We start from the raw sequence: 25,154 nt of genomic DNA on the forward strand, positions 1-25,154 counted from the left end.
CAGTCATATAGAGTGGACATAAACTTTTGACAGCATTTGTGGTATTTTGCGCGCTAACCCTGTGATATTATTATCTATCTCTCTGTAGTGTAGCTCCTCTGATTTTTCTCAACGATTAGAAATCTTCGATTACTTTGGATTTTGATTATTTTGCGACAGAAAGACCAGAAACTGATGGAAATATTTGAGCGTTTTCAATTCGACTAAAACCACAGTTCATAAGTCAAGCTTAAATACGAATGCTGCAGGAGATTGTCGCCACACAAAAAGTATCGTTTTGCATTCATGCAAATTAAAAAACTGGGAGGGTATGGTGCATTTCTACCAAGTTTGGAGGATTGGATGGGAATAAAACCCACGACATTCTTTAACAGCCACTTCCACGAGGATCTCCTGACGTCGGCTTTTTTGTATTCCCCTTCAACCTTGCCTCAACCCCACAAAACCACTTCCTTTCGTTGTATGGTTACAAGTGGCATCAGTTATTCATTCTTGTTCAATAACTAAGCAATTTCTAACGTTCATCCAGCAACTGACTTTTTTGCTGCTCCGAATAAGAACGAAGCAGACCCAACATTTCAGTTGCTTTTGCAAAAACCCGTTTGCCCCATGGCAGGCTCGAACTGCCGACCTTCGCATCTCCCAGCAGCACTTATAAGTACGACGCGCTAACCAACTGCGCCAATGGGGCACGACGGCTCACCCCAGCTTACAATATATCAGACACGATTCGATTTTAATTAGCATTAAATTTAAGGAATTTAAATTACTTATAATCTTGTGAACGATACGGTTGCCAAATATAAAATGAGTCGCATTTAAATAGAAATGAAACAATACTTTACATAAAATATTACGCAGCCATTTTCAAAGCATTAAAATTGTATTCTAACTCCCATAGTTGCTTATTAATTAAGGGGACGCAATATAAATTGAAATGAAAACATGTCGTAATACTGTATAAGAAAGCGTAGTTTTTACATATTCGATTAGAAGACTTATCGCGACTTTTCAAATCCTCTCAAATTTTCATATATTCTATTACGTGCAATGCAGAGCAGTAATATTCTACTTTCAGCTTAAATACTATTTCCGCTTGCAAGTAGAAAATCAAAGACCATCAGCAAAGGAATAAATTAAACCAAATAAACCATTTCACTCTCTTTTTATTTGAATGAGTTAAATTAAAAAAAGCACTATGAAATGATTGTCTGATTGATTATTCTCTAATATTTATTTGTTTCAAATAAATATTAAACAATTTATAAACGACATAAAAGGTATTCCTTTCAAGTTCCATCCAATGACACATATGAGTTGAACTTGAGTTTTTTGTTTCTGGTTTCATTCTTCTCTTCCAGTTCTGGATATTAGCATAGATGTTGGTGGTAGGAAAATGTAAATATTGATTTCATATAAAATCAATGTTAAACGATGGTTTCATTTCTTAAAGTCATAATGAACTAATCTTCATTCTTTTACTCACCGCAATATTTAAATTTCTAAAAGTCGTAATATCGAAATTTAGTTGCTGTAAGCGCTTCGTAAGAATGATATCACTTGTTTTTCTAGTATTGTGAATTTCCTATTTACTCATCAAATGACTGAATAAATATGAAATAGGAGGAAAGTTAAGCATTAAACCACTGAAATTTTATGGTAAGCGGTGGCTTTATTTCCAAAAGCCGTAATATCGAAATTTAGTTGCCATAAGGCGCTTCGTAAGAAGTTAAGGATGACAGTAATCGGAATAATTTTAATTATATCGCATTCTATTGCTATTTGTTACACACAGTATTGTCAAGGACAATTGGGAATAAATTTAAAGCATCTTTGGTTTAAGGCGGTATTAATTTTTGCATTCCGAAAATATAAATTTTAATAATTTGGAATGTCACAATTTAAAATTAAATTATACAAATATTAAAAAATATACATATATTATAATGGTAAATGATGTGCAGAAGATGATGCATTACATTATTAATTCCACTCTCACTTCTGGATGGAAAGTTTCAACTTTTTTTATGCATTTAGTATGGAGGGAGCTCCATACTATCAAAAAATTTCTCTAAGGCAGTGTATAAATTTCAGTGAAGAATTTAGATGAATTTTTTGGATCGTAAGCATTGAAGAAGTCCGAAGATAGACTTATATTCATTATGTAAATTGAGAAATAACCGGAAATGAATGTAATAAGTAAGCAGTAGATTTCGGTTTACAGTATTACAAACGAATGCACTGTACCGGACAAACAACAAGTTCCTCTTCTTGCAGTATGAGTCGAATACTTACTGGCAAAGAATCAACTGTTGTCAGTGTGAACTGTCCACCGCACAAGTTTTTTTTTTTTTTTCGTATATTTAATATTAATATTACTCGAAATAAGAATTAGAAAAGCAACAACTCCAGAAAAAGTTAGTGAATTTTAGCAAAGAAGTTAATTGTCAATTTATGACATCAAAAGAAAGTGGGTACTCATGTCAGTATTATAAACAATCAGTAACAGGAGAACTTACGCAATTCTGCTGCTGTTTCGGGTAAGGAGAATTCCAATATTTAGCGATGATAGTTCAAGAAAGATTGTCACCTCGGAATTAATTACTATCAATGACTATTTATCAAATTATGTAGGATTTTGTCAACAAGCTCTACTGCAATCAATTTTCGAAATCAATTCCCTGATTCCTCATTAAGATAAACCTAGGACAACAATGAATTAGGCAGAATTAAACAAAGCATTTGAAAGTTTTAAAAGCTAGATAGTAAATAAATCACAGTGTGTTTTAGCAAAAAAAACTTTTATAAAAGTACCGTTAATCATTACTTCTTTAAGAAAAAGCTGTTATCAATCGATAAATCGCTTAGAATCTGAGCAACATTCACTACGTCACTTGGCCGTGGATCCAATAACTGCTGTTTTCTTTGTATTTACGTTCCTTATCAATATTTTAACAATGAAATTGTTTCATAACGATTTAGCAAACGCTGTTGTATTAATCTATCAGATGTATTCCGGTATAACATCATTTAAACTTCTACAATCAGAACACACGTTGCTACAAAATATGGAAGAAGTGAGACTTTCTTTCTCAATCAATTCCTTCACGATGAATTTCATAATACAATTGTGTAATAAATCGAGCAAAACTTTGAAGTAAACAGCAAATCACTGACCTCAATGGAAATTTAAAAAGCAACAATTAAATCAAATCAATATTGATTGCGGTCTGCTTTTAATTTGGCTTTGACATAAAAATACAAGTTTTGGTCTAAATTATACTATGTTAAATCATTTCCCTAATAAAAATAAGTCACTGGACTGATGGTGTACCAGTCGTGAGATCATTGCTTAGGTTACAGATCATCTGCGCTTCATCAGCATTCACAAATTTCAACTGAATAAAGGAATAACACAAATGATTGCACGCATCATGGCGTCAACGTAACAAATCCACGTGTGGAATAATTGTTGCGTTTGATCCATTTTGCAAAGAGCATGTCGTATTGCACAAGCCAAGCGAAAATTTTTGAATAGCACTAAAATTTAATTGATTAACAAGAAATTCAGAACTTTAGTAATGTAAGTACCACGTTTTTGCAGAAAATTATCTCGTGGAAAACACATACGCTAATCACCACGAAAATGATAACGCTTTTAACGCAATCAAGGAAGAACAAACAAAATGTTAATGATGATGCTAAGTTTGGACATAAAAAGCTAGAAATGAATGAGAGTTGTCAGGAAGGAAAGCAATATATGGAAAGTCAGGCGCTGACAGAACATTATTGTAGAAGTGAGCGACTGCTTCGACAGGTTGCTTCATTACTGGCATGCTTCAATCATAGGTAGATCATTTATTAAATTTGTTCCATTACAGGAATGGTATAGATATAATACATTGATGAAAATCAGTTACTCACATTGGCGTGCTCGAGAACGGAGTCAGGTCGGGAAACAAATGCGTAGAACACTGAAACATCTCTTTGAGTTATGACATTTATGACTATCTTCTGCAGTGTTTTCGAATTAAAAAAAAAAAAAAAAAAAACAATCTGAATGTAACAAAATCGTTGCACGATTGAATAAGTCGTATTATCAAAAGCGTAACTCCGTAGCTTCGTAAAGTTTACATATAAATTCCTTGAGAAATTCGAAGATCTGCGTATATGGAATCGTATTAGTTGAAATCTCGATATGCATCCCTTTGTATAATCAGGTATTCTCATTATGCACCGATTTGGATCTGAAGTGCAGGATAGCTTGTTTGATTCCATTTCAAAAAGCAGGGTCTCTATCGTCATCATTTGAAGAATTCAAATTAAATTAGATGATTTTTTTTTTAAAAACTGAAGATTTACACTCTAATATTGAATGACACCATTCATAACTGTTGAAGTAGTTATTATCAGTATCAGGAGGGTTCCATTATCGCTATCTACTATCAATGACGATGATTACTTATTAACAAAATGACTTTGTTCATGACAGTGAAATGCCAATATCTGTTGAATTAACATCTAGACCACAACCTCAAGATGAGTAATTGGATTCAAGAATGTTCTGTATTCCCTTCAAACCTTTGAAATCATTCATTCCAATTCCCAATTGATAAACTTGATCGTCTCACAAAGTAGTAATAAACATGTAATTATTATCCCCTTATTATACAGAAACAACAAATATTTCCTATCATTTTAAATACTTATAAATAATTTTTGGTTTCGGTTCAACATCACTGCTATATTTTTAAGCAAAGAATTCTTGATTTCCGTATTGGAAACAATAAGCCGAAAGTTACGAATGTACGAAATGAGTAGTATCAGAAAAGTAGAACATTTATTTCGTGGTGAGTTTATAAGGCAAAGAAGTATTAATTGCTTCTATAGCAATTAATAAAAGATCATATAAATTTTAAAAAGTGCTGTAGATGTTATTGGTTTATAAAAAATTTATAGTGAAATTATTGAGAGATGATTTGAGGAATGAAGAAAGCATAGACAAACTAACAGATAATGTCATTTTTCATAAACCATTTACAACCGGATATTGTTATCTACTTGATTATAAAAGTAAGTTAAGCTACAGTTAATAAAGAGACCAGTTATTCTGTTTGTCATTACAGAAGATGACAGCAACTCACAGTTTTATCCTTAGAGGACTGACAGTTACTGAGACAATAAGAATATCAATAGTAGTGAACTTTCTACTTTGTTTACTGTTCTGTATTTAATAAAATTCAGATGAAAGTACGTTAAAACCAAGTGACAAAGGTTAAGCTTGAATCACAAAGATGATTTATTTCACCAATTCCTAGTTCTTTTCATTCTGTCTATTTCGACCTTAAGTATGCAGCAGATAAAATCATCAAGGCAACTGAAACAAATAAGAGTGCTTAAGAAGAACCATTGTTTTTCTTTTGCTATGCGTTCAAAGTTTTCGAAATGATGGCTGCCAAGTCAGTAATTTATTCTTTCCGTTCAAATATAAGAAAAAACATTTTCAAAACATTCAGACGAGCGAAAGTTGTTTATATTTTGTCTTTGTTGAAACTTTCCTATGTACACGAACGACCTTATTAGCTCTTAAATTTTAAATATAATAGAATTTTTTTCAGACATTAATCTTATGTTCATTTTTGTTTTAAAAATCTGAACACATTACTTGATATGAATTGCTCGATAATTATATGTGAACAATGGAAGCTAAAGAAATATCTAATATCACGATACATAAAATAAGGCACGAGAATATATCACAGACTTCCAATAAAAAAATAAATCAGCAAAAAATCTCGTTAAATGAAACAAAAATTACAGGATGAGAAAAAACTAAAGAGAAAAAGACTAAAACAAGGGTGGAAAGGAAAGAACATTAATATAGACAAGAACAGATGTTTTACTACAAGAAAGAATTGCCTGGTTATAGAAAAATTGCCAAAATAAGGGCATGCTATTCTACTACTTTCAAGGTATATCTCTGACAATCACCAAACTGATAAAGAAGTGAAATGAGTACCACAGTCATACGAAAAGGTGAGCTGTAGTGAGAAAACAATGTAGCAAGAAGATAGAAAAAATATCACAAAACATGAAAGAAACAAACAAACACATCTAAAAAAAACATGGATAACTATATGCCCAAAAACTAATATATCTATAAACATTACTGCATTCTTAACTGATAATCTCCATTTTGTGTGACATAACGAACCCATGGTAACGCCTGATATCCACTCTTTTCAATAATTTTCAAGTAACGAACCTAAACAGTTCTCTTAGAACATAAAGTAAAAAATAAACTAGATTAAAATAGCTGCGTCAGTGAGAATACCAGAAACCCACCTGAAGTCCACTCGTTGTAAAATACGGAATTTCAAATTTTACTGAAATTGGTGGTTTTTTCTCTGTCTCCTCACCTATAATCGAGGGTAAACAAAAGTGCGCACGCATCAGATATTCACGACCACCTGGAAATCATTTGTTTCTTTGTTTATATGATGAGATCAAAAACTATTATATTTTTGGAAACAGCATTCCAAAGAAATAAAATTTGAAATAGGAAATTCTAAACGATAACCAGGGAAACTGCGAATCATCCAAACAAACGCACTGAGCTCAGGAACATATTTTACTGAACCAACAGAAGTTTTGAATTTAGGTGAATCTGCATCACTTGGCACAGGTATAATAATCTCCACATGATTTGCAATAGACTGACGTTTGAACTGAGATTTTGCCTGGACATGGACGATAAGTGACTAACTTTTTAACTTTAAATTCTTTAACAGCAGTGAATCATATGAAAAAAAAAAACATAATTATGTCACCGCGTCATTACATGAAACTGGCAATAAAATAAATCACCTTCACCATATATTCAACTCTAGAATGAGCATGCTTTTCCATGCAAGATTCCACCCAAATTAATGGCTTTACAGTTGTTGTTAAGCGATAATTCATTAGTTCAAACTCTCCATCCGGTGGTACAAAACTTATGGTACGATCGTTTTCAAAGCGAGATAATCGTACACACTGATGGAATTTCACATCTTCCAATTCTACAGCTTTACCTCGGCCTCCTAAAAATGGATTAAATTTCTAACATATCGGACACAGTTTGATGATATCATTGAAATTTTTAATAGATGGATGCAAAAATAATCTGAATAATAAAGTAAAATCTAAATGAAAAACGCACTTGAGTATGTTTGGAAGAGGACTTTATCATTAAGTCCAAGGCGTAATTCAGGCATTCCGGAAAGAAGTACTCGCATCTTAATCGTTCCAACGATTTCGCTTCGCAACACTGAGCCAGAAGCATTAACCTAAGATAAATTTTATATGAAAGTGCTCATATTCAAGACCCTCAGTTAGTCTCAAATATCAATTCTAAGCTCACCAACATATTAACTGACTCGATAACATCAAGAAAAACTTCATTTTTACGATATTTCAAACCATCCGAGCGCCAAGAGACTGCATTCGTTACCGCCATTGGCGGTCTCGGAGCGATATCGAGCATATATCGTTCTTGTGTGATGTACCTAAATAACCTGGCTATTGGTGATTGGAACATAAGTTTGGATCCATTTTTATGACATGCTAAAGAAATCACTCCTGTAAAATTCGGCTCTCCGTTGTTTGAGGGTAACCGAAATCCATCATCTCATCCAGGAGCTCATAGAAAACGACAAAATTATCTCGTACTGACTCTTCTTCAAAATCCTTAAAAAATCAATAAATGAATATGTCAAAATATTTAAAACATTCAGGCGAAACGTTACAGTCAATCCACAGAAGAAACAAACCTTGAAATATTCACTGAAGACTTCAATACACTTATAAAGGAAAGCGAGCATCATTGCAACATTAACATTTTTCTTTGATATTGAGACGACTAAAAACAAAGCCAATGATGAATGTAAAATTAGAAAACATGAAATGAAAACTGTCTAAATATCTTTTGTCTAGTTGAAAAAAGTCATAGTTGCTTCTCCGGTGTTAGAATTACATTTGTGCGAATGTTTCATATATATATATATATATATATATATATATATATATATATATATATTCAAAAAACCATATATTTTTTTCGAAACTAAACAACAGTGATGATTTGAAACATAAAACAATTATGATGGAAAATTTCCCCACTAAAAAATCACAAAGGAAAGTGAGACTTACGAAATATGTTAAGATGCTTGACGTAAACGTAGCTGATATCATGCTTTTGCAACACTGGAGCTAAAAGACCTTCATCTTCTTTCTCCATCAGAAGAGGCATAAAGGAATCAATCACAGACATTTCCACGTCCCCTCGATAATTCCGTGACATTATCACCTAAATGAAGCCATTTTTTAACTTGATTGGTATATGAGAAAATGCTTCATCATAATTAGAATAAAAAGTTCATTAGCCTATCATCCTACCACACTACTATAAAGTGCATATTCAGTGGCTCTGACAAAAGATTACATATTCAGTTGTTAGCGAAAAAAAGTTACATTTCCTTTCAAGTCCAAAATAAAGATAGCTGAACAAGACATGACTGTTTTTTCCTCGATAATCGTACCGTCCCTATGTAGATATCATCAAATAGTAAATTATAACCTGAAATATCAACAGAACAGAATTATATCTCAGGTAGTACTGAAATAACTTAATGAGTTAAGACCTACATCAGCATCATTATCAACAATATTCTTCACTTAAGCTTAAAACGCCTTACCCATCTATTCTGTAACCATACTGTAACGCTTAACATCTCAATGCATCAACATAGTTAAAGGTACAATCTCAAGTCGTAAATTTTAATTCACTACGCCTCAACTCAAATATATTCATTAATTGGAAATCTTTGCTGCCGAGAAATAAATCCGTACATGCAGTGTAGAAATTTGTGTCACGAGATTTAATTAACTCGTGAGCTTCTATAGACTTTTTTAGAGAAACAAATTGCCGAGATGACTAAATAAGCATATGAAGTAAAACTAGTACTGCCACTAGTTTTATTGTCCTATTTCTACAATATTGATTGTGTTCTGATATAGTCAGGTACCGTCTTGGGAAATTGGCAAATCAGTGCAAACTCTAGAAAATGTAGTTTTCCATGCATTTCATTAATTTACTCTCAATGGCTTCGTCGATATGCCTAAAGTTTTGGTGACTCCCTCCTAACATGTCTTTTCTAAACTTAAGGAAGTGTTCTGGAGTTTCTCGCTTCAACCTAAAGTATCATCGATGGTTTGTCGTGTATAATCCATAATTTGATCAAGAAGTGCTTTTTTTTTTTTTTTTTTAAATATGATTGGTACTCTGACTGGTATTTCAGAAAAGCAATTGTTAATTGGTGACTTATAAGATAACCATTTTGTGAGTTTTTTTCATTTTTCTAATGCTAAATGACGTGAAAAACTATGATTAAGTTTTTCGTTAACTTGCTGAGAGGATGAGCTTTAATAACTACTTTCGACCTCTCTCTGTCAACATTCGGTGACCTGTCACCTCATTTCTAATATTCTCATTAGACAGTAATTCGTAAACGGTTTCTATGCTGAAGATTTGGAAAGTTGTTATCACTACTTTGTGCATAGATTTAAATTAGTTAAAGAAATCATTCAAGTTTGCTTCTTGTCTAAACTTATTCGCTTAATTCTAGGCCCACCTGACTCCACGTCTCCCTAAACATGCATACCCCCAATATCTTAATATGCGATGCCACGACCACTCCCGAGAACAGAACACAACCAAATCCCTCTCCACAGGCACCTCAAAATACCAATCGGCCCATTAGCGAATCTTAAGCTGGCGGTAGATTAGTTGTATCAATTTTAGTAAGAGAAGTAAATTTTGTATTGTTGTGGCTAGGATGATTTCTGGTATGTCTCCGTTTAGCCTCCACATACGTCAGATTATCAACTTGTTATCTTTCTCAGTATAACATGACGTATTCACGGCGTCTATTTACATATAGTAATAGTAGTAGTCATGTATATTATAGTCGGACAAAAATAAGTTTGCCATTATATCAAAAATAAATGCTTTTATTGTGCTTATAGCGCACATTTAAAAACATCAATAGTAATAGTATTAATTATTTTGTTCTTTTTCTTGGTAAACACCGTGTGGTTATGCAGTAAAAAAAAAAGCGGTCATTTCATATCTATTTATGTTATCATTTCAGGTATCTGAAGCAAGAACATACGCAAATTATATATTGTAATCGGATAATGAATGTAATGAAGAAGAAGAATACCGAGAATTATGAAGTAAAAAAAGAAGTGAATCAAGACTGCGCACGGCGTCTATTTATACATCGAATGAGAAATGGGTATGTTTCTTCTCAAATTGAAGACGTTAAATAAGGTTTCGCTTGGAAAAGTAACACTTTTTCATTTGAGGTGGGAAAAAGAATTTGTGCTCATTTTTTAAATTTAAAGTAAAATTCAGGTTTCTCAAGATGAGTATTTTTAGCATGCAGCAGGTATCATCTCACAGAATCGCAGTTGATACCTTGGTTTATGTTCGAAAAATCATAGGTTTTGGAAAGTACAACAGTGCTCAGTTAGTCCTGTGTCATTTCAAACCATTTTAATAGTGGGCTATTGTAATGTCATTTCCAGAGGGGTGAAGAGAATATAAGCTTGGCTGGCTTTGGGATTATTTTCTGGTGCATTCTTGACATGCAAATTATGTATTGAAATTATCCCATTAGTTAATTATTGTAATAAATCCTTTTTTGGAAAGTCTTTTCAGAGAACTCATTGAGTTGCTGGAAACTGAAAGAAAGCATTTGTTGGAGGCATTGCCTTATCAGTTTGTTGTTTCAAATATTGTATTATGTGTGATCAAAATTATCTGTGAAGAAAACGGTGAAACTACCGCTGCATTTGGAGATCTAGTACCGCATGATTCCTTAGATGTCCGGTTATTTTTTAATTTAAAGAATACAACTTGTTTGTAATAATAAAACGAAATTTCTAATTTCTTCACATTCCAAAACTTATAATGTCACATTGTAGGAGCTCTGGAAAACTCCAGGCAGTAGAAAAGTTATGGATCCACGGAAATTTCGAAAACTAGCTCTTGTTGCTATTAATGAATTTGCAGCTGAAATCGACACTTGTGTTGATGATATATGTGCCCAGGTAAAAATTTTCATCCAGGATAATCCACGAGGAAATATTAAATATGTTCGAAGATTATTTTGGTTTCGAAGAAACAGCGTGTGTAGTTTGCTGGATTCTAGCATTATTCGTTAATTTTATAATACACAGTCTTTATTTATAAGTGTCATTGACAAAGATGCTTAAGTATCGAAATTAAAGAAGAAATTCATCGAGCACAATATTACTGAAATAATTTTGAACGCTGAATAATGCCATTCGTATACCATTTTCATGATTTTTTTCTGTGGACTTGTGAAATTGCTACTTTCATCCGTTGTTCTTATAGTCATAAATGAAAAACAAAAATTGTTTGCTTTTACAGGCAAGTGATTACATCTGTACATCTGATGTTATCATAACACACTCACTGTCGTTGTCATCTACACTGAGAGCATTTTTCAAGTCAGCTCGTAAAAGTCAGAAAAATTTTCGATTACTAGTAGTAGATGAAGAAATTGATTATGGTGATTGTTTGTCGTCAGTGGATGTTTTAACTGCTATGCAGCGCGCTACTCGAGTCTTTATCTCTGCTGTCGCTGTATTTCCGGATGGATCTTGCTTGGCACCGGCAGGCACTGTTTTTTTTTTTCGGGTACTATAAAATTTTATTAGTTGAGGCAGGGTGTAAAATTCATTGACGAGAAAAATAAGTTTTCAAAGTAACACCTTTAGTCACTGTAATATTTTAATGCAGAAGTGTTTCAGGATGCTTAATGATATGTTTAGCAGCTAGACGGCATGCAGTACCAGTTTCAGTTTGTACTTCTTTCTACAAATTTACTCCATTTTTTGTAGCGGATATTGATCGTATACACTCTTTCGGTTCTGCCACTGCTGTGGTACCTTTCTCAGAGATGGAAGAAATGGAAAATGCCCAAATTGTGAATCCCATCTTCGATCTGATATCTGCAGAGCTTATATTGCAGTATATATCACATACATCCACCCTCACTCCCTCCCATGTTTACCGTTTTATTGGGGATTATTACTGTCGTGATCGCACTGAAATGTCTTTGTAGATATAATTTGTATGATAATAATTTGTTTGCTACATTGTTATTATTAAAGTAATTTTTATATTATTTTGTCTATAGATACATTTAATGCATGTGATGATTGAGGCTGTTTTACAGCAAAGTTCCAATCATCATAAATTAGGATTCTAGTACATAATCGTGATACTAGATTGGCTGGTATTGAACTCACTTCATCTGAACTTGTCCTTTCAAAGCTCTATTATTCTGTTCAAACGGGTTTGTTAAAGATATTAGAGATATGCTAAAATAACAAATATCAAATAACACATGGTTTTTACGATTAAGTGATATACTAATGTCCCATATTTTTCTACTTTTTTTTTGTTGCTGATCTATTTGTTTGATCAAGATCCACTTCATCTTGAAGTCAAGGGGCTCAGCATGTCAGATGGCTGTTTTGATGTTACAAAGAACTTTTTGGTAGTGGAGTCTAATACAATCAAATAAATGCGTCTAGGATTTGCATTTTAGATACGAATTTTCGGTTCACAAATTAATGGCGGAACCGGGTGACTCGGTGCGGATAGATGACGTGGAAAACAGTAGCGATGATGAAGAAGAGGATGAAGAGGAAACCAGTACAGAAATCGATGAAAGTTCAGCTGAAGAGAGTAGCAGTGAAGATGATGATGAGGCGAAAAGTAGTGATGATGATGGAGATGATAACACCAATGTTTGGGATTCTATGGATGATGGAGCACAAACTGAAGAAGCAGTTGTGAGTTTGGATGGTGATAGGATATTAAGTAATATAGGTAGTTACGAACATATAATAAATTAATTACAGGAAGCTTCACTACAGGCGGATTACACAAAAGCTCTCAACTTTATCATAGATGGTCGTAAGCAGAAAGCGCTTATAATAATGGAAAGACTTCTTCAACATCCAATCCTTCAAAAGTTTGAAGTCAGTACATTAATTTATCATTTCATTTTTCTTTTCGCGAAGGTGTAGAAGAGCTTTTGTACCTTCATTTTTATTTGATTCCAATTAGTTAAATTCTTTCTGTATAATTACTAAGTGTTTTAATGAAGATTGTTTATGATATCACATGATAGTATGAATTCTCTATACTGTTACTATTAGTTGTACAAACTGCTTCATTACTAAGTCAATTTATTATTTTTATGGCATTTCAACCATTATATTTACTCTTTTTTTCTGTATAGGTTAATATCAATTTTTTCAACTGGGATGAAGCTAGAAAAGAAGCTTGTGCGAATCATTCTCGTGTGTCAGCTATGGCTCGACTGTTTTCATCCTTGCACTTCAATATCGGTCGACTTCTAGACGACCCAATAGACCACTTGTTGAGTGTACGTTTTATCAATATATCTTAAATGGTTCATATCTTCATTATCAACTTTTACCAGTATTCCTCTGCTAAATGAAAACCATGTTAACAATTATTTTTTTTATTTTTGCTGAAGTTAATTTACTGTTGCTTGTAGATGTAATTTTTTACTTTGTATACAGAACAGTCCGAGTTCCTATTATAGTCCTGTTTTTATCTTTTCGTGTTGTAGGCATTAACCGTATATCCAAATGACGAATATTTATGGAAATATATAGGAGAAGAATCCCTGAAAATACGAGATTGGTCTATGGCATTGTACGCATTCGGAAACTGTTCATCTGCTTGGAGTGTTATTCGTGGGACTCTTATCGCTTTATATAACGCCAACCTGTTTGAAGGTATTTTAATCTGCTGTTAATTGTTGCCAAGATTCGAAAAGTATCTGCTAAGTCCTTTTTCTAGAACACATATCTCAATGATTACTTATTGGTTTTATATCTTAATATGTAATTACTTCATGCTTCGAAAAATTCGAATCTAAAGAAGTTGAAACACTTAAAATATTTTGCAAAAAAAAAAAGTGAAGCAAATTAAATTCTTTAAATATTCCAATATGGAAGCTAGAGATCTATATGATGACGAAATGCCAACTGGTCTTATCCAATCATTTTATGAAGCATATTTTGTATGCTGAAGTTACACTTTGTTTAGGGCCAAATTGGTTTGACAAAAAATATAATTTGCCTTTTATCAAACTTTTAGAGATTTCAGATTGTCTCCTGAAAATAAAATCTGTATTAGAGTACGACAAAACATATTTTATGGGACGGGTTTTGAAACAAATCATTCGAGAAACGAATTCTTATTGGGAAATGAAATGTCGTCAAGTGTTCAACGAAGATCCGGTTCTTGTGCAGGATGAAGATGCTGTGAAAATAACAGAAAAGGAAAAAGAATTGGTTTGGTCACTGTTTTTCTCAGCCTATTTGATTTCTATATTGTTAATATTACAAATTCGTTTTTTATTTCATTCAGGTCACGTACTTTGCGTTTTTCGCATTTTTATTGATTTCTGTTTTTATTTTCTGTCGAAACAGTTTAGAATAGTATTTATTTTGATTCGCGTTGAAATAAATTAAAGTAGCTAGATTTTTACTTTCAAAATGTATAGTACTCTTTAATAAGTAATGGCACAAATGAAAGAAGTTTGAGAACTTTAGGAGCTGACTGAAATACTTAGGATATCCTAGAAATAGTAGGACTGATATTTTTGAAAGCGTCGAAGTTTATCAATAATTTAAGGTTATTATTTTGAGATCATTTGCAGATTCTAAATGAAATGAAAAATACTGGGAAGTTTATTGCTGGAGTTGAACCTGCATTCAAACCAGTAGTGGTTGATGTGGGCACTTGTTCAAAGTATGTTGTTATTTCTGCTGATTTTTTAAAAGTTTTTTTAACATGATTTTTTTAAATTATTTTATCTTTCTTGAAATGTTGTGTTTTATCTTTCAGCTTAGCAGAAATAGGAATTTATTTATGTGATATATATGACCGCATCGAATGTTTTTCCAGCGTAAGTCGCTCATCGCTTTTATTTGTACACATTTCATACTGAAAATTTTAGCAGTTGTACCTTCGTACTGGTGATGCAACTATCTCTGCAGTAATAGACTGATGGTAGATAATTTTGTTCATAAGCATATTTTCAATAATATTTTGCTAGGAATTGTTACTTAACTTGAACAGTATCTTCAGAAAACGCCAAATTTCGTGTCAAAATTTGATTCTAGGAACTAGAATGCTATCAAAGTGTTAAACATAGTAGAACATTGTAGCAACATATTTCTGCAGTTCTCAAAACAGTCTATTGTGCTATGTGGTACGAACGTGTTGGATGAATTTGATGAAGTTGCTCATGATGCATCTGCTGACCTTATAGACTGTGTTAACGTCGTTCAGGATTTAATTGATAGGATTGTATCCGTAGAAGCTATTCGGCCTGCTTCAAGCATTGTAAGTTCTATTGATATCTTTTTTTTTTTTTTTTTTTTTTTTTGCGCAACTCAAATAAATTAAACTATAATTACTGAGAATGAAAACTTTACATGCCCATCTTCGAAAAAAACTCTTATTCTAATTACTGTTTTATTAAAGAGATATAAGTTCGTATTGAGGCTTATGAGTAACTATTGTAGCCACACTGATGCACACTTCTGTCATAAATAGACATGTTATGCTAGATGGTATAATGTTGTTGATGTTAAATAATGGTTGTGTTCACTGTTTCATGTACCTCTTAGAAAGCGAAAACGATCAGATTCCGGTTTGGACTGGAGGCGACGTTCCGTTCGTTTTCGCGCAGAATTTAACATTGAGGAATCTGGCTCAGAAAATGACAAGATTTTGATTGCTTCAGTACATTTATAATTCTATTTGCTTAACATGATAATTCACCTTGAACTTATTCGCCTTAGCATAATTCATCTTAAACTTACTTCTTTTAGTCTTTTTCCTTAATTAGCTGATCGGGTATGTTATTCCAGCTACTAAATTATTCATGTGCACATGAATCATCGATTGTTCCCCTTTTATCAATGAAGCCATCCTCACTGACAGGCTTATCTGCAAAAAGAGCTCCTTTACATGTACTAATGGATGATAGAGCATCGTTACGTAGATGCGTGATATATCTTGCAAGAAGGTTTATGGACGGAAATGGACGAATTTTTGAGATTTTGGAGCAGTTACTTCTTTGGTTCTCGAAGAACTGCTTTTGCATTATTATCACGGACTACTTACGAGAGGTACTTATATCATTTTTACCTGATTGGGTATGTTATTCCACCTACTAAATTAGCTGAAAATTGTGCCTGAATTGAAGTATGGAAAACGTTGGAAAATTTCATGACTATTATTAAACTAACGGTTATAAATTAATATAACACAGTACGATTATGTTAATATAACACCACGATTACAGTTTACAGTTTTACTTCGGATGCTGGAAATGTCTCGCAGTTGTCAGTTGATATACTGGTCAACTGATGATGATATCTTGCGGATTTCAGTTTTTTCAAATGTAGTGCCCTACTATGTCTCGCTATAGTTTAATAATTGTTATCTAAGGAATAATAATTGTTATCGCGACGAATTACATCGGTCAAACTTTGTAGGAGAATTAATAATATTTTGACAGTAGTTTGTCCACGATAACTAATTTTGTCTTAATTGATTGTTATTATTCCTATCTCTTTATTGTACATCAAAACTTTTTTGAAAAGACTTTCTGTTCTGTTGAAAAAGAATTGCTTTATTTTTGCTTAGGTAATTATTGGTTGTTATGGTCGATGGATTACTAATTTTGGGAATACTTCGATGATTTGTGGCGATGAATTCCTTTCTATCCATACCATGTTAGCTGAACTAGGCTTCGAAAAAGCTGTATTTGTTTGTTACTCTTCACTTCCTTCGTCTTTGGAACAAGATTTACGCATTCGAATACTTTGGTCAATTGCATTGAATAGTGCAAACACTTTCCCTTTTCAGGTATAAGGCATTTTTATTGCTCTTTTATTTAAATTATATCTAAAAAGCTAAGAAATTGGCTAGTATTACTCAAAGTCTTTTTTCTTCTGCTAAAAGCCGTTGTACTTTCTTGATATTTAACCTTTTTTAGATTTGTAAAAATCATCTGTGGATGTTATTAGCTGCATTAAAATCTGGGTGCAATTCTGAAGTCAAATACCAGTCGCTGATTAGTGGCCATGAATTAATCAACTTAGAAACAGTTCAGGATCTCATTACCCAGATGGAGCGTCAAGAAAAGCTTGAAGCTATTCAGCGATTGTTCGATGGTCGTCACTTTGATAGGGTATTTTAGCAAACATTCGTGGGAGAAAATACAGTGTAATCTAGAAAAAGAACGGTCTAATAAGGACTATTTTATGCAAAAAAGTTGTTATAATTTTTTATGTTCTGTGAACCCAAAAGTACAGGTTTTCCCATTTCTCTTTGTACTTTTTACTTTAAGTGATCCTGGTATTACCTAGGAATTATCTCTGAAATCAGTTGTTTAGGTGGTTGACATTATCATCGACAACTTCAGTTGGAAAGATGTTGATCGTAGTGTTCTTCTTTCTACAGCGATGATCCTTATTGATTCATATCTTGAATTAAACAACATGGATGGTGCATCTGAATGGATTAGCAGGTATGTTTCTTTGAGACGTATGAGAGATTTAAAAAATAAGATCTCACTGTAAATTATTTTTAAATTTCAGATTGCTGGATTTTACTGGAGGACTTGCTGGAACTGAGGAAGTGATTGCAAGGTTGAAACAACTTGCTATAGAACGTATTTGCTTAGAAAATACTTCTAATCTAGTCCATTGCATTGTTCATCTTCTTGTTCTCAGCGGATATGAATCTGTATGTATTACTTTAAATATTCATAAATTCATATGAGAAGAGAAGTAAATTTAAGTATTATTGAATTAGGTACTAATCCTTTTCAGGACACTACTCTTTGGCTTTTACTTTATCGTTGTGCTTACCATTTGGAGGGAGAGCACACAGTGGAAACATTATCCGCACTATATGACGGTGGTTGTCAAATGCTTACATCTGCTTTGAATATCCTAGTCACTGCTCATGAAGTGATAGCTAAGCACAACAAATGCTTCGTCGATGACGTATTCTTTTTTCTAAATTCCTGTTCAGTTAGATTTTAAAAGTGGATGAGGTGCACCTCGTTGGTAGCCTCCTTGAAAAATTCCCTTCTCATTTTTCTTCCTGTGTGGTAGACTTTACTTTATCTGCTAACTACTTTACATGGATCATTAGTATAGTCATAATTAGATGTTGGCTTCTAATCATTAAACCTTAGTCCTGCAATATTCTAAATGAAGTTCTAGAAATAGTCCAAGCTTTGTTTTTTTCTTTAAGCTTTTTATATTTCGTAGTGTTTATATAATTTAAATGTAATTGAAAGCGAAGTGATGGCGGACTAAAGACTTTTCATGTTACATTTTCAGCATAGTTTTCCATTGTTTATTTTAAATGAATTTTCGAAAATTCGGGCTCATCCTGCCGTCATTGAAGTTCTTTCAACACGAGAATGCATCGAACAAAGTCGTGCTTTCATAGATGAAGTTCATCAATGTCTATTTTGTCTATACGCGTAAGTTACAATGCTCAGCAGTGGAGATTTATTTGAAATTAAATTCATTCCAAAAATTTTGAATATATCTCAGATTTCCATGTCTAGGTGCCCATCAAGACGTAAAAGACAGCTGGAAGAACATGGAGGCACACACAATCATGAGCCAAATTTGAAGGATATTGAAAACGTTTTATCGCTGCTCTTGCCTGACAAAATACCTCCATATGATGGCACTTGTTCTTTTGATCTGATTGAATTCGTGCAAAAGAAAGCATCTTCGTTTTTGGAGCCTACAGAGAATGAAAAAGAAAAGGTAATGAACAAGTCTAAAAACTTGGGAAGTATGAATAAGATCATGCTATATACTTTTTCTGTTGGTATTTACAATGGAAATACAGGTAGATAGAAATAGAATAATGATGGTGGATTATTTTGAAAGAAGGTTGAAACTGACAAGTTCATTGCAAATTAAAATAACGTAAAATCTTTATAAGCTATGCTTTCTTATCAGCTTGTTTACGGATTGTCATGAAAATTTCCCACACCATGCATTAGTAGATCTTCTACTTCCAAATCACTAGTTCATTTTGCAGCTGTTCGCATTTGATCGTTTCATTGCGCAAGCAGAGGTTCACGCGGATTGGCCTCGAATTGCAGAAAGTTCTCAGCTTCGATCAGGAGTTTTTTATCAGCTAGCACTACATTCCTATCGCAATCACAAAGTAGATGATGCTGTCTACTATGCCAAATTGTTTCTTCTTTATGCTTCTGCTACACTACCTAACGAAGTGTTTTTTTGGGATTGGACCGTTCTAGCTTTCGCTGCTACTTCAGTTTTCTTTGCGGGAAGTTCTTCTTTATTAATGAACAAAAAGATTACAGTCTGTAAAATTCAACTTTGTGATATGGAAAATTCAATCTTAATTTTAATGAGTTTCGCGTAGTTTGTTTCCTGTTTTTATTTGGTACTTGAATAAACGCTTTACATCTGTTATGAGAAAACAACTGTCCACTTTATTTCCTTTCTGAACAATAAACTTAATTTTTAATTAATTGGTTTCTTATTTGTTCCTTAATCTAATTGTTTATAGGTGGATGAAGATGAAATGTCCTCGCACTTCGATTGTAGTGTTTTTTCTTTTCGAATGGCTCTTTTTTTTGATCCGTTTGATCGATATGTTATATTTAATTTTGGTAGCGCTTTATATCAAATCAATTCTCGGATTCGTCGATACAGAGACAAGGTTTATCGAACTTATTATTGTAGTACTATGTCTCAACTATTCTAATAAAGTAGAAAGATTGCGGTTTTATGCATTTGATAAATCTAGCTTTCTTTGGATGATATTCGACATCGATGGGCAAACCGCCGAATCAAAGGCCTCCTCGAAGAAAGTCGACGTCAATTTGAGACCTGTCTATCACGTTTGCCGGATGGTGATGTAGACAAATGGCGATGTCACTACTTCCTAGCGAAAATTGCAGAAAAATGCGGAGGCGCTCTTGAAGATGTGATTTCTTTGAATTGAAACTAAATTTTTTCGAGTCCAAATCAATTCAGTTCGTTTTTAAAAAAAATTTTTTTAAGTGAATTTGCTTTTTGATTTAACATTTAAAAAGTGAATAAGTTTTAAGCTAATTTAGGTATTCCATCATTATCATGAATCAGCTCTTCAATTACAAACTGCAGGAGTTCAGTATCCGAGTAGAATCAATACCAAAAGGCAGGAGCATGTGGAAGCAATCGAGGTAAGTGATTTATTTTTTTTTTTTTTGGTGGGGAAAAAGAGTGGAAAAGATAGCTTACATCTTCGTATATTTCTTAGAACTGCAGAAAAATTTAATAGTTATTCATGAAGTGCAATACTATTATAGATCCATTATCGTGCTTATGCCTCTTTGCTGAAGTATTTACTAGAAAGGGAAACAGACTGGGATCGAGAGGACCTGATATTGATGCACTCATTTGCTTTGTGCTTTCGGTTAGCTGTTAGCAAATTTCTGTCTCAAAAATTTCTAGATTTGAAGAAGTTTGGAAAAGTGAATACTTCCGATTCAAAAAAACGAAGTCATCTACAAACTTAAGGGAATTTTGAGCCATCATTATTTGTGATTATCATTTATTTAAAATTTAAACGACTTCCAAAAAACAATTTGTGCGTTTAGTGTATAAAATAAAGTTTCAGAAATCATGGTGTTTGTAAACAAAAGGATAATGACGAATTCTCACAGTGCCCACGAGTAAAAGCAGTTGTTAGCAATCTTATGTATAGATGCACGGAGCCAACTGATACTGTGCAACGAGTGCTCAAGGATTTAAGAGAACGGACTGCCCTTAAATTAGAGATTCTGCAACTCTGTGAAGAAGCTTTCAACATTTGCATTCGTAGGTCTGCAACAATATTAATTTAATTTTATTTTTTATGTTTAAGGAGCTCCACTAATCGCATCTGTTCATATACTAATTAAAAAAAAAAGTTTCGAATTCCTACAGTATCTCTAGTTTTTTTAAGAGTGTAGGTTTCATTTCTTTTTGATAAAATGTTAGACAGTGATTATGTTGTTTCAGATTTCCACACTTTAAATCATACTATCGACTGTCGCAACTAGCTCTATACAAAGGAGATATCCTGGAAGCTTCAAATTATTTATTTGGTCGTTTCTTGGTCAAGAAAAGGGCAAACTTTAATCCAGATAACCTATTCGAGGTCATCTCTAGAATTCATTCTCAAATTAAAGGATTCATAAAAAAGTCCCATCATAATGGTTTGCAGAATGTGATAACGATTTTCTGTAAAGATATTGACCGGGGAGATGCACTTCAGTACCATCTTGCTCGTATCAGCGCTTTAGCAATATATCTCTGTGCTTTATTAGATGATTTCGAGGCTCTTGCAACCTTGATTCATACATTCTGCACATTGGATTTTTGTAATAATACGTAAGTGACACATACTATTAATAAACAGTGCAGCAGAGATTCTTTTCGCTGATTTTATTTTCTAATTTACTCTGCATTTTAACTCACTATATAAAATAAAAACAGGAAATTAAAATGAAGTGGATTCATTAGATAATAATGGAGCTCGAATTGTTCGAGCTTTTTTTAATATGAAAGTAAATCTCCTCCTTTCTTGATTTTCACTAGAATAAGATTACAAATGAAATAAACTAAAGTCTTTACTGCCTCCCAGTCATAAATTAGAAACAAAGTATATTCCTTGTTCTTTTTTTCAGTGATTATTTGTTGAAACGAGATCTGGTAGTGCTCTATCGTAATAGTTTGAGCAGATTTTTCGATTGCATACAGCGGAAGATAAAAAACAATACAGTGGAGAGCCAACTTCTCTCTTCGGTTTATGATCTTTATCAGTATGCTGAAAGGTAAATTATTGAAATCTTGAAAAGATATAAAACCGTATCGATATCACAATTATTCCAGGAATAATGTACTACGCCTCTGCGAACGAATTCGGCCAATAATTGTTTCAGCTACCAGAAAATTTACTGGTTATGATGAGAAGATTGAACCAGTGTTATTTTGCAAGGTAAGAAAGCTTTGCTAAAAGATACAATAGGAGGGAGAGAAATAATGAGATTTCTAAACATATTTTCCTAAACAAGTCTAGTAAATCAATGACCTGACCTTCGTGATTTATCATTCTCGGCCAAGTTTCTATTGAAAAGCATGAAATCTTGCTTGAATCTTCAAAACTCGAGAGAATCTTTTCCAGCAACTCTATACCGCTTCAAAGAGAAAGTTGGGCAAACGAAAACTGAGTAGCAGTTCAATCATTCAATCGAAGTCGTTCCGCCTATTCTCTAGTCCAAATTCCAGTCTTACATTTACATAGAGGTCATCCTCTGAAAAAATGTGTAGATCCAGGAACTAAAACACAATTCCAAAAAAAACCTTTTCTAATTCGAAAAACACTGGCAATTACTGAATGTAAGGCAATATAAGGCATGAAATTCCTATTTACCCAAATAAAAAAGATTAAATAATGAAGACGTGAGATGCTTGGAAATAAATTTTAATATTCAATTACCCGAAATCTTCCATAATACTTATCTATTTGCATGAAATACATGTTATGCAGATGGAAATGATAAAAACATATACATTACGAATGCTTTACTCACAGTTATTTGGAACTAGATACAAGTCAGTAAAAGAGCGGATTATGTGTTATCCAGTGTGGTTTTGGTTTATGTTTCGCCTCCTCGCATGTCGTGAACAATGATTTGTATGCCGCAGATGCATTTGAGTCTTGAATCGAGCTGCTTTTAGCAGTCGTTGCTTTCCGCTTTTCTGCTTTTCTGAGGAAACCTTTAAAATCAGCTGATGTTGTCGTCCGTCTATGCTCGTTTACCATCTCCTTTTTTTGAGTGGACTCGATCCCCAATTCAGAAGTCATACTCAATTTTTTCTCCGTCAGTTCTAAAAAATATTTTATAGGAAAAAGTAAATTTATGAATGTGGTTTCCAGCATCCAAAAGCATACTTGATTTTTTTAAATCTTTTATTCACGAAGTGACTGTTCATACGAAATCTTAAATGTATATTAGCGTAACTTCTAAAACTACAAATTATGTTGCTATGTGCCCAATCTTCATAGCACTGATCGTTTATACATATAATATATATGTATACTAACTTGATGTCTTACTTAATTTCCGTTTTAGTCGTTCTTCTTCGACCTGTTTATAAATCTCAAGGACATCTTGCGGAGGATTAAGTAAAATAAGGTCATCTTTGCTAAATGAACCTCCACAGCCATGGCATACATCTGGCTTCACTTCTTCAATTGCTTTTCCCGAAATTACACATCCGCATCGCCAATTAACAGTAAACCTGAACCACTACTTTTCACAAATAGAATAACAATCAAAAATGGAAATTTCTTGTTACAAAAATCTTAATCGGAAAAATTCTTAATCGAAAAAATTCCGAAAACTTTTCCCATAACAGATTATAATTAGAAGCAGCATTTGGGATTTCGCACTCGTAGGAAGAAAGACAATCAACACAAAAAAGACTGCTATAAAAAAACAACTAACAAACGGATATGTTATATATGAATAATTCGACCCATATGAATGATATTTCTGCAATATGTATTCGTTTATCAAAACATGTGCAACAAAATTGGAATAAAAATAAATGACCAGCAACAGATGGTTAACGCAGATGTCCTCTATATTTATTCCTAATTATATAAAAGAGATGGAGAGAATAATAGATATGCAGAGATATAGAAGAAACACCAAGTCACAATCAAACACAGCAAAACTGAGAAAAGGAAATTTTCTCGTTTTCCTCTTAAAATCAGTAAGAAACATACGAATGATTGCCATTCATTGAAATCCCTGTGACTGGGCAGCAGAATGGCGCGATATTATGGTCTTTGTAGATATCTCCTTTGTCAGCACCGCTCTCTTTGTATTCCTTGTTGTCCGTTAGCTTCAACTCCTTAACATCTTTCAAACTTTTGATATGTTTTGCCACTTCATACTCACCAATTTTCTTCGATAAGATAGCGTTAAGAATTTCCTCTTTATTATACAAGCTGAAATAACAACGTATATTAAAGCACTTAGAAACTGGAACTAATAGGTCATCTCATCAATCAAATAGATCATACATATTTCACTGAAAGAAGCATTTCCATGCAAAACAAATAGAAATAGACTAATGCTAAGAAAGTTTTTTCGGTTTTCAGGAACTCATCACACTAAAGTCGTCATTAAAGCAAAGGCATTCCAATACAAATAGTTGCGGGAAATGCCTAAATCATCGCATCAATCAAAGTAAAAGGTCACATACTTTCCCAATCTGCATGCTACGATCGGTCTCTTTAGCGGTTCCTGGCTCAGTCGACATAACCTCCAGCGAGTGGCGTTCGCTACATTCTTATCCAGTTTCTCCTTCCTTTTCTTCTTTTTTACAAGCTCACAACGTTTCGGGATTGTACCACCATCCGCTCCCATTACACTTCCTCAACTCACTGTTATATATATACTCAACTCCGCAGTACATACACACGACCACCCCGCGTGTCTAATAACCCCACACCACTTCAGTCCAAACCACTGATCAGCAATGAACCAGTCAAGAAATACTCCAAGTTGCTGTCCATTACAACACCTAATGTACCCAGTATGCAAATTTCTTGTCCCAAGCCTACCTTCTTCAACTCTCAGTCCTTCTCAGAAATTATTTGCAAATGTGTCAGGAATTGAGTACCAAACTTTTTGTTATCACCAAAGGTCATGAATAATCTCGAACAGAAAGTTAGAGAATTTATTTCAAAATAATTTACTAATGCTTTCCAACAAATATTACGTATGAAACAAAGTGCTGGTTTCATGTTATACATGGAAGGAGGGAAAAGTTTTCTTCATAGACGTTCTACCAGTTAAAGACTACTGCTAGCGAAGTAAACTGCTCGCCTTAAATGTGTCTTGCTTACTTGTTAG

The 25,154-nt window shown here is 33.3% G+C and overlaps 6 protein-coding genes and 1 non-coding gene across 14 annotated transcripts; 4 read left to right on the forward strand and 3 right to left on the reverse strand.

Annotated features, from left to right (window-relative positions):
* Positions 1 to 603: 603 nt before the first annotated feature.
* Bm14666 lies at positions 604 to 691 on the reverse strand. The gene has a single exon. It is a non-coding gene; the product is annotated as a tRNA-Ile (tRNA).
* Positions 692 to 1,735: 1,044 nt separating this feature from the next.
* Bm1654 (Uncharacterized protein) lies at positions 1,736 to 2,395 on the forward strand (the record flags this gene model as incomplete). The annotated part of the gene is made up of 2 exons (XM_043080612.1): positions 1,736 to 1,846; positions 2,225 to 2,395. The coding sequence occupies 2 exons, from the start codon at positions 1,736 to 1,738 to the stop codon at positions 2,393 to 2,395; spliced, it is 282 nt and encodes a 93-aa protein (XP_042936546.1).
* A 59-nt stretch (positions 2,396 to 2,454) lies between these two features.
* Positions 2,455 to 3,853, forward strand: Bm1655 (Uncharacterized protein; the record flags this gene model as incomplete). Its single annotated transcript, XM_043080613.1, has 3 exons — positions 2,455 to 2,540; positions 2,837 to 3,077; positions 3,605 to 3,853. 3 exons carry the CDS (start codon positions 2,455 to 2,457, stop codon positions 3,851 to 3,853), a joined length of 576 nt encoding a protein of 191 aa, XP_042936547.1.
* A 2,313-nt stretch (positions 3,854 to 6,166) lies between these two features.
* Bma-apm-1 (Uncharacterized protein) lies at positions 6,167 to 8,553 on the reverse strand (the record flags this gene model as incomplete). Its single annotated transcript, XM_001901380.2, has 10 exons — positions 6,167 to 6,265; positions 6,346 to 6,470; positions 6,581 to 6,740; positions 6,868 to 7,082; positions 7,202 to 7,328; positions 7,403 to 7,547; positions 7,619 to 7,728; positions 7,812 to 7,900; positions 8,191 to 8,347; positions 8,512 to 8,553. 10 exons carry the CDS (start codon positions 8,551 to 8,553, stop codon positions 6,167 to 6,169), a joined length of 1,269 nt encoding a protein of 422 aa, XP_001901415.2.
* Positions 8,554 to 10,236: 1,683 nt separating this feature from the next.
* Positions 10,237 to 12,194, forward strand: Bma-eif-2Bbeta (Uncharacterized protein; the record flags this gene model as incomplete). Of its 2 annotated transcripts, XM_001901381.2 has the most annotated exons (6): positions 10,237 to 10,337; positions 10,481 to 10,570; positions 10,763 to 10,928; positions 11,029 to 11,154; positions 11,498 to 11,747; positions 11,881 to 12,194. In XM_001901381.2, the coding sequence occupies 6 exons, from the start codon at positions 10,237 to 10,239 to the stop codon at positions 12,192 to 12,194; spliced, it is 1,047 nt and encodes a 348-aa protein (XP_001901416.2). The 2 variants fall into 2 exon arrangements, with proteins under 2 accessions (XP_001901416.2, XP_042936548.1); XM_043080614.1 differs by lacking the exon at positions 10,481 to 10,570.
* A 514-nt stretch (positions 12,195 to 12,708) lies between these two features.
* On the forward strand, positions 12,709 to 22,528 carry Bm6422 (Uncharacterized protein; the record flags this gene model as incomplete). 4 transcript variants are annotated; one of them, XM_001901383.2, is made up of 27 exons in its annotated part: positions 12,709 to 12,930; positions 13,000 to 13,119; positions 13,383 to 13,529; positions 13,740 to 13,908; positions 14,282 to 14,469; positions 14,838 to 14,929; positions 15,349 to 15,530; positions 15,831 to 15,928; positions 16,159 to 16,317; positions 16,838 to 17,059; positions 17,190 to 17,384; positions 17,590 to 17,723; positions 17,794 to 17,941; positions 18,028 to 18,204; positions 18,547 to 18,692; positions 18,780 to 18,987; positions 19,268 to 19,555; positions 19,766 to 19,918; positions 20,006 to 20,185; positions 20,319 to 20,423; positions 20,550 to 20,656; positions 20,861 to 21,064; positions 21,244 to 21,382; positions 21,449 to 21,615; positions 21,912 to 22,058; positions 22,117 to 22,222; positions 22,409 to 22,528. In XM_001901383.2, 27 exons carry the CDS (start codon positions 12,709 to 12,711, stop codon positions 22,526 to 22,528), a joined length of 4,323 nt encoding a protein of 1,440 aa, XP_001901418.2. The 4 variants fall into 4 exon arrangements, with proteins under 4 accessions (XP_001901418.2, XP_042936549.1, XP_042936550.1 ...); XM_043080615.1 differs by having other exon boundaries at positions 21,244 to 21,615; XM_043080616.1 differs by lacking the exons at positions 21,912 to 22,058; positions 22,117 to 22,222; positions 22,409 to 22,528 and adding an exon at positions 15,026 to 15,086 and having other exon boundaries at positions 15,365 to 15,530; positions 16,057 to 16,317; positions 21,449 to 21,619.
* A 312-nt stretch (positions 22,529 to 22,840) lies between these two features.
* On the reverse strand, positions 22,841 to 24,665 carry Bma-tads-1 (Uncharacterized protein; the record flags this gene model as incomplete). 4 transcript variants are annotated; one of them, XM_043080618.1, is made up of 4 exons in its annotated part: positions 22,841 to 23,115; positions 23,345 to 23,529; positions 24,020 to 24,244; positions 24,502 to 24,665. In XM_043080618.1, the coding sequence occupies 4 exons, from the start codon at positions 24,663 to 24,665 to the stop codon at positions 22,841 to 22,843; spliced, it is 849 nt and encodes a 282-aa protein (XP_042936552.1). The 4 variants fall into 4 exon arrangements, with proteins under 4 accessions (XP_042936552.1, XP_001901419.2, XP_042936554.1 ...); XM_001901384.2 differs by having other exon boundaries at positions 23,333 to 23,529; XM_043080620.1 differs by lacking the exon at positions 24,502 to 24,665 and having other exon boundaries at positions 24,020 to 24,036.
* Positions 24,666 to 25,154: the final 489 nt, after the last annotated feature.

This window comes from Brugia malayi (assembly GCF_000002995.4).
Source record: "Brugia malayi strain FR3 genome assembly, contig: Bm_v4_Chr3_scaffold_001, whole genome shotgun sequence".
NCBI classification, from domain to species: domain Eukaryota; kingdom Metazoa; phylum Nematoda; class Chromadorea; order Rhabditida; family Onchocercidae; genus Brugia; species Brugia malayi.